The sequence below is a fragment of the Urocitellus parryii genome, chromosome 2 (genome assembly GCF_045843805.1).
Source record: "Urocitellus parryii isolate mUroPar1 chromosome 2, mUroPar1.hap1, whole genome shotgun sequence".
Classification (NCBI taxonomy): domain Eukaryota; kingdom Metazoa; phylum Chordata; class Mammalia; order Rodentia; family Sciuridae; genus Urocitellus; species Urocitellus parryii.
In genome coordinates, this window is record NC_135532.1 from 100,303,581 (window position 1) to 100,315,655 (window position 12,075).

At 32.4% G+C, this 12,075-nt stretch overlaps 1 protein-coding gene across 3 annotated transcripts in view; it reads left to right on the top strand.

Moving 5' to 3' along the window:
* Ppp2r3a (protein phosphatase 2 regulatory subunit B''alpha) overlaps positions 1–12,075 on the top strand; it is a 175,870-nt gene that overhangs the window by 56,934 nt on the left and 106,861 nt on the right. Inside the window, exon 1 of one of the 3 annotated variants that reach the window (XM_026384074.2) lies at positions 9,554–10,015. The exons of the other annotated variants lie outside the window; for them this stretch is intronic. Coding sequence (XP_026239859.1) covers positions 9,884–10,015 — 132 coding nt within the window. The 5' untranslated portion in view covers positions 9,554–9,883. Of the gene's footprint in view, positions 1–9,553; positions 10,016–12,075 lie in introns of those variants that run through there. 3 annotated transcript variants of the gene reach the window in all.

The window sequence follows — 12,075 nt, forward strand, 5'->3', positions numbered from 1 at the left end:
TTTTTATTTGATCAGAAAAAAGGGCATATTATGATCAGATAGATCACTTTTACTCAGTATGTTTTGTGTGTATTTTTAGTTGGCCAGTGACATTTAAGTTTAAAACAATACATACCTTAGATTGTTAAATGGTGATTTGGGTCTGAATATCCTCAGACATTCACTGTAAAATCTCTGTAAAATCTCTATGTGAGTCTCATTTGTGTTTTCACAAATTTTTTTAAATATTTTTTTTAGTTGTAGTTGGACACAATACCTTTATTTTATTTATTTATTTATTTTTTATATGGTGCTGAGGATAGAACCCCGTGCCTTGCACACGCTAGGCAAGCGCTCTACTACTGAGCCACAACCCTAGCCCCATAAATTTTAATCTCTTTAATTAACTTGAATCATCACAGAAAGCAAAACTGTAGGAATTAATTATAAACATTATGAAAAAATATTTTCATATTCACAGAAAATACTAATATGGTTAATATTTTATAAAGGAAAGAAAATACCTATATAGCAATCCCCAAATGATAATAATGTCCTGAGAGCTACCAGTTGTTGTGAGCTAAAGCATGCTAAGACATGTAGATATATTATCTCACTAATTTCCCTAAAATAATCTTGTCCATTAAAATAAAAATGTCTACTTCTTTGAGTGACCTATTTCATAACTTTATAATCATTATCCAGAAGCTTCTATTGTGATACAGCATTTTGAATTTTATTCAACCCTCTTCCTCCATTATCCCCTGTGAAAAAACAAGATAGCTGGGGAGTAGGTCCCTTTGATATCCCCAGTCTAAGTATACTAAAAATGCTGCACTGAGATCTACATGAGCTTCCCAGTTTTTTACAACTACAGACTGAAATCAGAATCTGATGAATACACTGTCTTTCAATATTCTTTTAAGTGAATTCCAGTATAATAGAAAAAAATTTGAAAAGATTTCTGCTTGATAAAAATTGAAAAAATTATTAATGAAAGCTAATATTAAAGAGAAAGGTAATATAAGATGTTTCATTCAGGCAGATGCTTAATGCAAAAAGGCAAACCATTCTTCCAAGGTGACACACACCTTGAATTCAGTCGCCAATCCTTTTTCTTTTAATCTTCTCTTCTCATGAAATGTTTTAAATCAGTAGTTGGCAGATTTTTTCTGTGAAAGTATTTTAAATATTTTAGTAAATATTTTAGTCTTTGTGTGCAGCAAGTCTTCTTTGAATTTTTTCTTTCTTTTTTTTTCTTTTTAACAATTCTTTAAAAATATAAAACTGTCCTTAGCTCCAAGACTTAACAGAAACAGGCAGTGGGCCAGATTTGGCTCATGGACTGTAGTTTGTCAACATTTGTTTTAAGCAAATGGAAAACTGTGATGAATCATATGAAAAGTACTCTTGTCACCTACCACATAGTTTTATCCAATCTTAATGTTTTGCCATATTTGTTTCAGATCTCAGCTTTAGTGTTTTCATTATCATTAGCATTACAGTCTTAAAAAATAATCTCATACATAGTTGAAATCACTAGGGTACCCCTCAGTACTGTTCTTTTTCCAGAAGTAGCTACTATCCTTAAGTTGTTGATCTACCAGTTTTTGTACAATATTGTCTTTCATGTTTTTTATTCTTTTAGAGTGTGATCAAAGAATAACAAGAAATAAAACAGAAGAGGTAAATTGAGGCCAATTTATGAATGACCTTGTATGCTATGCCAAAGAATTTGTCTTTAAGGAAAGTGGGAAGCCAAAGAAGACTTTTAAGCAAAACATTCTCTCAGTATGATATATTTTTAAAGGATAGCCAATTTTAAACTAAGGCTTATTTTCTCTTTTTGAATAGCTGTAAATTTGCCAGTTGTTCAAACATTTTAATTAATAGGGCATGCAAGCAGTACTTTTTAATTTTATTTTAATTTTTTTAGTTATAGTTAGACACAATACCTTTATTTCACTTATTTATTTTTATGACATAAATGGTGCTGAGGATCAAACCCAAGGTCCCACATATGCAAGGTGAGCACTCTGTCACTGAGCCACAACCCCAGCCCCTATTTTTTTTTTTTAGTTGTCAGTGGACCTTTAATTATTTATATAAGGTGCTGAGAATTGAACCCAGTGCCTCACACATGCTAAGCAAACACTGTACCATTGTGCTATGACCCCATCCCTACAGGCAGTACTTTCAAATGACATTGATGATTATCCCTAAGAAAAAAGGTTGCTATGAGAGTATTATATGTTATTAATAATTTAACAGGTATTTCAAAGTAATTTCCCAAGAGTAAAAAGTATTTGTTGTCCATATATAATTGAAATTCAAACTTGTGTTGGGAAAGGGATCCAAACAGAAAATTCTAGGAAGATTCTGAGAAATCACAAAAAGAATATTGGTCTGGATCAAAGATCAGCAGTATAGGCCTATGGACCAAATCCAGACTGCTGCTGACAGGTCCACAGCACACCTACTCGTTAACATCAGATCTGTGGCCGCTTTTATGTTCTATCTGCAGAATTGAGTAGGAACAACAGAGACCCCAAAGTCTAAAATTATTATATCTAGTCATTTATATCAAAAGTTTGCTGACTCCTGTTCTAAATATTCCCCCATAGATCAGCAAAGCAGACTTTTGATAAAACTACTTTGTTAAATGCATTGGAAATCTTGGAAATATCACTGAAGTTTAATAGCAAAAAAAAATAATAATTCAAACAGTAATCCAATAAACATGAAAAAGGTAAATAGACAGGCAAGGTGACACACACGTATAAACCCAGATACTAGGAAGACTAAAGCATGAGGATAATAAATTCCAGTCCAGCCTCAACAACTTAGGGAGACCCTGTCTCAAAAATTTTTAAAAATGGGGGAGTGGAAAGATATACTTACTGGTAAAGCACTCCTAGGTTCAATTCCCAGTCCTGCAAAAATTAAAAAAAAAAAAGGTAAATAAAACTAGGTGCTTAGGTATATACCTGTACATCTCAGTATTTTAGTCAACTTTTTCACTGCTATGACCAAAAAACCTGACAAGAACAATTTTAGAGGAGGAAGTTTGTTGCTTACAGTTTCAGAGGTCTCATAGATGGTGAACCCCATAGCTCTGTGCCCAATGTGAAGCAGAACATCATAGCAGAAGGGTGTGGAGAAGACAACCAGCTCAGGATACCACCACAAAGTAGAAGAGTGACTTCTCTCACCAAGTACAAAATAAGTACCCCAAAGGCATGTTGCAATGACCTCCCTCCTCCAGCCACATTCTACTTGTCTAGGGTTACCACCCAGTTAATTCCTATGGGGGCATTAATGCACTGATATGATTAAAACTCTTCTAATCCAATTATTTCTCCTCTAAACTTTCTTACATTGTCTCACACATGAGTTTTTGGATGACACCTAATATTTAAACCATAATACCCAGCAACTCTGGAGGCTGAAGCAGGAGACCACTTTTTATTTATTTACTCTTTTCATAGTAAATAAGTCCTTCATGAAGGATTCTGACCATAACTGTTCTCTCTACTCTTTAGTCACCATTTATCTCTTGACTTAAACTGGCTTCTTTTTCATCTTGTGTCTTGAATTCCCTTATTTTCTTACTTTGCACAAAATGTCAAATTATCTCTGTATATGTATTGGTTAACAAATGAGTCTTCATGCTATGCTTTTTTTTTTTTTAACAAAGCCTCCATGTGACAGTAGACAACCGTATAGGTTCTAGACTAGCTAAGACATACAGATGGGCCTGCAAATAAGTCAAACAAGAATAAGAGAACAGTTCGTAGAAAAGGTGATGTGACTGAAGTCCAAAGGGGTTTCATAATTACAAATGAATGAATTCTGAGGACATGTTTGACATATAGAATAATGGAATAATTTTAGAAAAACAAAACACTAAGAGTCTATGCTAATTTGATAATTCACATAATAAAGGATACCTTAATTCTGTTTTATTTCCATCCGCAGATGGTATTACTATCATTTTTAAATCTATTTTTAAACTTTTGGGGCAATATCATACTAATAATTAATCATAGGTTAAGATAACAAACCCTAATTACCCTTAAAATCATTTATTTTATTTAATTTTAGTAAAAACAAAGACAGGTAAATACTTCTATTTCTATAATCAAAACAATGGATAGGGAGAGGCCAGATTCTTCAAGAAAGAATTTAAAGTAAATTAAGATTTCTTTTTGTAAAAACAATAATATTCAAGTCTAGTTAAACAGATAGCTTTCAACTAAGAACACATTTTAAGATTAGTAAAAAGTCCAATTAAAATCTAAATATTTTTAAATAAAAGATTTCTTAAGATTAAAAAGTAAAACTATTGTTAACATATTGATAAGTATAGACTTCATTTGGACTTGTTTCAGTAGGGTGGTAAAGATCATTTATAGTTAATACATAATTTATGTTTAGTTCACTACTGTATCCTAGAAACCTAGACCAGTAGTGACTAGCACTTAGTGGGTGCTCAATAGATATTGTTAATAATTGTCACTTTTAAAGCGACTTATTTGTATGTTATGTTTCTGTAGTGTTTAGATTTTTCCTTACAAAACAATATCATCCTTTTGTAAGAAGAAAAAATAAAGTACTTTTTCTAAGATACCCAGGGAAATCCCACTATCTCCACCAGGATTGAACCCCTAAAACTAGGCTTTTCCTAATATGACCATCTTCAGAAATTATCTGAGTAAAATGATTACTTCACAAGCTTGATTAGGCCATACCTTGCAGTTTCCTGACTTCATAAAACTGAGAGTCAGATTCAGACCTTTAAATCAAGAGTTCTGCCATTTCTCCTAGGTTACTACTAAGCAGTAACTACTCAAGACTAGATCTGACAGTTTTGTCAGCTATCCTCATGGATCGAATTTCTGAGACCATGGTTGAGGTGTTTACCCTGAGAAGTGCTTTGCACCCAAGAGTCCTAGCTCCATCAGCTGTTGTATTTCAAGCATATCACTCATTATTACCAAGATATCTTGACCATCAATTCAGCCTTCTGTTTTGATATCTATGAATTCAGCTCTTACCCAAAATTACTGAGAAATCATTCTCATTCATATTCATTCCCCCCCTGGCCTTTAACATGTCAGTGAAGTAGAAACCCCTTTGTTCCTTCCAACTTGCTGTGAAATTTATTTTATTTGTAAATCCAAAATTGATTTCTTATCTCTGTAATGAGCAATCTCCAACTGAAGTAATTTCTCAAGGAAAAAGGGAGGAAGGAAATCAGACTAACAAGGATGGAGGTATCCAGAAAACTAGAAATTCTAGGAATCTTAAGATTTACGATACCTAATAATTTTAGGCTCTTCGTTCTCTTTTGCTTCCTTAGATTCTAGAAGTATATGTACCCCAACTATTTGGATGACTAAAAAGCAAAAATATTAGATGGGGGTCTGTTATTTGTCATGGAATGTGTTCTATCATTTGGAGACAGTTGAAACAAGACAAAAATGTTTATTAGATTTCCTCTATAATGCATATGCCTTCCTATTTTGCTGCAATCAGTGAAGGTAAAGGCTAGAAGACAGGATAAGAACAAAGACTACAGATAATCATCACCATGTGGCCCCTTTCCCCCACCTCAACATTTCATTATTTAAGAGTTAAATAACATTTATAACAGAACAAGCCATGAATTAAACGATTAAAAAACACCAAGTTAAAGCATAAAGGAGAAGAATATTGAATTCTAAGAATAATTTGTTAGACATGATGGCTCAGGCCTGTAATACCAGCATCTTGGGAGGCTGGGGCAGGAGGATAGCAAATTCAAAGCCAGCCTCAGCAACTTAGTGAGCTCCTAAAACATTTAGGACCTCAAAATTAAAAAAAAAAAAAAATGTGCTGGAGATGTGGCTCAGTGATCAAATGCTCCTGAGTTCAATCCCTGTTACCAAAAAAAAAAAAAAAAAAAAATTAAGAGTAACCAACTGGAGCCAGGCTTGGTGGCACATGTCTGTAATCCCAGTGATTTAGGAGACCAAGACAGGAGGATTGCATCAAGTCAAGGCCAGCCTAGGCAAACTAGGGAGATCCTCAACAACTTAGTGAGACCCTATCTTAGATTTTCAAAAAATTAAAAATTAGAGTAATCAATTAGTTTGTAGTCAATTTCTTCTCTTAAAGCCTGCATAAAATGATATTTTAAATAAAGTCTGTGATTCCAGATTATTACCTTTTTAACTGTTCAGCCAGTTAGAACTATAAGATGAGAGAACTTTTAATTGAGATGTCATTTACTTGGTATAAAATTTGCCCTACGGCTGGAGTTGTAGCTCAGTGGAAGAGCACTTGCCTAGCATGTATGAGGCACTGGTTTAAATTCTCAGCACCACATATAAATAAATGAAATAAAGGTCCATCAACAGCTAAAAAATATTTTTTAAAATGTTTCCTATTAATTACACAATTTAGTAGTATTTAGTATATCCAATAAGATTGTGAAACCATAAGCACTAATTCTGGAATATTTGCAGTACCACCAAAAGAAACCCATATTCATAATCAGTCTCCATTACCCCCCTACTCCTAGCCCTTTGCAACCGTAAGGTACTTCCTATCTCTATTGATTTGATAATTCTTACATTTCATGTAATTGGAATCATGCAATATGTGACCTTTTGCAACTGGCTTTTTTTATACAATGTAATGTTTTTAAGGTTTTCCATATTGTGGCATACACCAGGGCATTATTCCTTTTTATGGTTCAAAAAATATTCCATTGTTTGTAGTTCCATGTTGTGTTCATCCTTTCCTTTTGTTTATTCATGTAATAATAAATTATTTTTATTTGGGTGTTTCCATTTTGGGGCTATTATGAATAATCTGATAAATGTTCATGTGTAAGTTTTTGTGTGAACAATGCTTTTGACTTAGCATTTTCTAAGTTTTTCTAGAATAGCCAGTATCCTTTTATAAATTAGAAGTACAGTGAGAAAAAGAAGAAATTACTTCTTTATTATTTTATTATTTTTCTATCCTTACACCTAGCCAAGTGTCTGGCACTTAATAAATGATCACAAAAATGCCTGAATATGAGTGAATGACTAATAACTTGAACTTCACTCATAGTTTTGAATACTATTGGAAAATAATTATCAAATTATAAATTATAAAATATTACAAATAGAAGTTCTTTTACCTAAATATAATTGTGTCTTATAATCATTAGGGAATCCTAAACTATCTACTGCAAAACTATCTAAGCATTATGTATGCTGTAAAATTTTTAATTCACATCATTAATTTATTCATACATCACTAACAAGGCTTTTCTTTGAGAAAGTCTCAGAGAAACTGAGTTCTATGACATCTTTTTTAATAAATCACACTCATGATACATTTGTTGACTGATATCCAGTTTTAGTCTCTTTTAACTGGAGAAAGAACTTAAAACAGTAGTGAAACAGTTTGAACATAGATACCTTGGGATTTTTTCTTTTATCCCACACTCACATAATTTTATAACAAAAAAAAAGTTTTAACTATTTGAGTTTTTTAAAAAATATAGTTTGGAAACTATTCTTTTTTTCTACGCTTTCTTTATGTAATTGAATTGATTTTTTTTTTTTTTTTACTGAGGACCAAACCCCCCAGGGCCTTGGCACAGTATGCAAGCAGTACCACTGTGTTACATCTCCAGCCTTTTGACTTGAATTTTTACTATAAAAATACAACCAACATAAACAGATTGGAAACAGACACAACTGACTGTAAATAAATATGCAACTTAACTACTAAGATTAGAAAAACAGGGGCATAACAAAAAGTGAACCATCAAAGTGCATCAGTGTGTTGTGGGAATTAGTTATTTTGGCATTATGTAAAAATGTGGATGTGTAACCGATGTGATTCTGCAGTCTGTATTTGGGGTAAAAATGGGAGTTCATAACCCACTTGAATCTAATGTATGAAATATGATATGTCAAGAGTTTTGTAATGTTTTGAACAACCAATAAAAAAAAACAGAAAACTGTCTAATCTTGAGACTTAAATGAAGCTCATTTAAAGGATATTCTATAGTATTTGATTAAGTACTGTGTGTGTGTGTGTGTGTGTGTGTGTGTGTGTGTATATATATAAATTAAGAATTATAATTAAAGGGACCTAAACAATCAGGGAAGCTTTTATTAAAAGAAGGTAGAATTTGAGTTGGATTTTGAAAGATGATCAGAATGTGCATTTGAGGAAAGAGAATATTCTCAGGAGGGGAATGAAAATTCATTCCTCTGAAGCCATGGGTTGGTTAGGGAAAGAAGAGGAAGGAATAAATACAATAACATTTGGTTTAATTGAATAAGCAGTAGTCATGTCTAAAGACCTAGATTTTTTGCTGCTGTTTTAATTTGGAGAAATAATAATGAAAGAAGAAAAGTTCACTAGGCAGGAATAAAAGGAAAAAATATGGAAAAGCGATCTGTCTTTAAAAGTTAACATGTAAAATGTTAACAGTGAGAGAAATAGAAACTAAGGAAGGGCCAGGTCAAAGCATAGAACCAGTGATTTTCAATGATAATCTTTTTTTAATCTACTAGTACCTGAAAGCTTTCAGGTAAGATTTTGTACAAGCTGAAGATTCCACAGCTTAAAGAAAAAGACTTTTTAAACCACAAGTTTAGACATATAAACCCAATGTCAGAATATCTTGAAATGAGTGGGGGAAAGCTGACTTAACATTGTAGGAAACAGTGGAAAACCAAATTATTTAATGACCACTAAATTAGATAGTAAAATAAGGTTGTAAGCTACTTTTTGTTTCTGTTTTCTGTGATACTCATTTTATATTTTCTAGAACTAGAATATAATACTGATTTGATTAAAAATAAGTATTGATTAAAATACTTTAAAAAGATTGACTAAAAATAAGTATTGAAATTTAAAACAAATGATGATTAAAACAAGTGATGATTCACTTGTAAATAATAAATCCAGTATTTAATATATGATAAAATCATGGAATAGGTATTTTTAAAATCTGAGATGATTCCTTTAGCTCCTCAAAAGAGAAAGTCTCATAAATTCAGGACGTTCCATGTAATTACTATTTGGTATCTTTTTAAACCTATTTCAGCTAGATTTCACTAACTCATATATATCAAAAACTTCTTTCTTATGTTGTTCCACTATCTTAAATAATACTTTTAACAGTAAATTTTCAAAATCACTTCCCCAAAAAAAGCAGGTTTGATGATGAGTCTTCTGCTTTAATTTTTTTTTTAAATCTGAGACCAACAATTTTTTTTACAAATCTTTAAGGATAAATATTTCTTTCTCTACATTTTGATGAGAGGCCTATTCTTTTTTCATAAAATATTAAGTTGCAAAAGCCAAAATTATTCTACATATTTTCCTCTCTCTCTCTCTCTCTCTCTCTCTCTCTCTCTCTCTCTCTCTCTCGTTTTAGGAGAAACTGCTTTATGTGGATTGACACCTCACATACTCTGAGTTTAAGAAGTTAGCATTATCTGAGAAGTTGCTATTTTTAGGTCCAGCTGTAATGTTTCTAACTTTGGTACTTGGAGTAGTGGGTGCTTCCTTTCCCAGAAGGCTCTGTATTCTCAATATGTGCAGGTCAATTTGATATAAAGCTACCTACAAGGCGCAGGAGGCCCTTTGCAGCCTGTATTTTTCATTTGAAAATTATGAGCAGGTATTTGAAACATCAGGTTGTATTTGGGAATCAGCTACATGTCAGGACAAGCATGAATTGTAGTCCCTGGAGGCTGGGAGAGCATAATGCTTGAATTTAACTTCTTTGGGAGACGAGAAGAAAAAAATTACCTTTCTACCTGACAAGATTGACAGCTTATTAAATTTTACTATCTTCAGAAGTGTGCTGGACAGTTGCGAAGTAATCGTTCATTTTTCAAAGATGATGATCAAGGAAACATCTTTACGAAGGGACCCGGATTTAAGGGGAGAGTTAGCTTTCCTGGCAAGGGGCTGTGATTTTGTTCTCCCATCAAGGTTTAAGAAGCGGCTGAAGTCATTTCAGCAGACACAGGTTTGAAACTTGGGTGTTTCTTTTAAGATATTTTTATTACTAATAAAACCACCCAGTGAACTAACTCACAAATAATTTTATAACTCACTTGTATCTTGATATTAGATCAAGGAATTAATCTGTGTCCTCTATTCAGCTATTTGCAGAAAGCTATTTGTAGAGGGATTCCAACAGGTTTAAAAATAGACCTTCTGGATCTGGAATACAGTACTCACATTTTTCTCATGTAGAGAGAGAATCCAGTTTTAGAGACAATAAAATACAACTTAACAAATAATTTATAATTTAGCCAGAAAAATACTAGAATCTTTAGTAGGAATCTTTGATAGTATTGGTGTTAGAAGCCTTATTTGCACTTTGAATCAGTAGACTGTGTTTAACACACTTGGATCAGTAATGAATGTTTGATTTTTTTTTTTTTTAAGTATTGATCCTGGCAATATTTTTAAAGGCAGAAGTATTTTTATATATAAACAATTGTGTACATGTGTAATACACTGTGTAGGTAGATAATAATGAAGGATGGCTTCTAGATTATGAAAAGGTGATTTCCCTCAACAAGCAGTGAGAGGGAAAGGTGATTTCCCTCAACAAGCAGTGAGTGAGACTGAGTGATTTCTGCCTGTGATAACTACTTTGCAGAGTTTCTGCTTTCTTGATTACTACCTTTGGGCCAGTGTCTTACCACACAAGTTGCCTAACGTTGCGTACAATACAAATCAAGGGCTACTCAAATACTGGCCATCCAAATTCCATCCAGATACCATAGTTTCATAGTTATTTTGACCCAGAATAATTTCAAATTATTTGGGTGAACTATGTGAAATTCCTTTATTCCCCCTTTGTAGGTCAAAACCAGACAAATATTGGAAATCCTCTAGTGATATAATAGTGTTAGAACACTATTTAGAATGAATATTTAAATAATACTACGTTTATAAGGAAAGACTAAGGTGGAAAATTAAAATTCTTTATCCAGCTTATGTTTTTAATGTTGCTCCTATATTGACTGAAAAGCTTTATTCAATATGAGCAGTTGTCTAATTTACCAGTTAATCTGGCAAAATTTGTTCTACTAGTTTTTATTGTATAATGTTTATAAAGTATCAGTTTTATTACACTACTTTAAGGTTTAAATTATGTGTATCCTATTGAATTCAATGGAAAATAAATTGATATACCCGAAAGTTCAAAATAAATGCATTTTATTTACATCATTTCCTTTTTAATGACCACAGAACTTGATCAGTTTTATTAAATATGAAATTAACCAGTGACTTAATAAATTCTTGCCTATCAGTGAATTGCTTTGTGTTAAGAAATACACAATGAATTGCAAAATATTTGCAGTATATAACCAAGTATTTTCCCATTAAAATAAAAGCTTTGACAGATAACCAGTGTTTTGCTGAATGTCACTTACCTTGTCAAAGCAAAAGTATAGAGTTAACATTGGAGATTTTGCTCCAAACCTTCTCCCCCACTGGCACCACTGGTCTTAAATCTTATGGCTATAATTGCCCTGAAATTATAATAACTACCCTGGATATCATACCGTGGAAAACAAACGTTTTAGGGAAACAAAGAATTTTTATGATTGAACACATGTAGTCTCTCAAACCTCTTTCTGCTTAAAATAATGGGAAGGAAATGACGAGACAAGTGATCAAGTTAAAGCTTTGAAGAAAGAGTTGTGCCTTATTTTAGAATTTTAAGAATATTTTCTACTACGATTGACTCATGAATCTGTATATGCAGATTCAGCATTAAGCAGAGAGAAATGTTTACTTAGAATAGTAATAGAATCAGTGTGTTTAATCCAAACTGGTTTGTAAACTTTAAATTGCTTTACGAATGGAGATGATTATTTATGATTGAACCTAAAAATTATGCCAAATTATACATAATCTTTTGAGAACCCCCACCTTTTGGCTTTGTCACTCATTTTCTTCCATGAGGACAGATCTGTGCCCAGCACTGTTTTGAATCTTTTACTCATGTTACATTCTTTAATTTCCTTCAGTCCTCACAACAGTCTTCCAAGATGTAGGGATTATAAT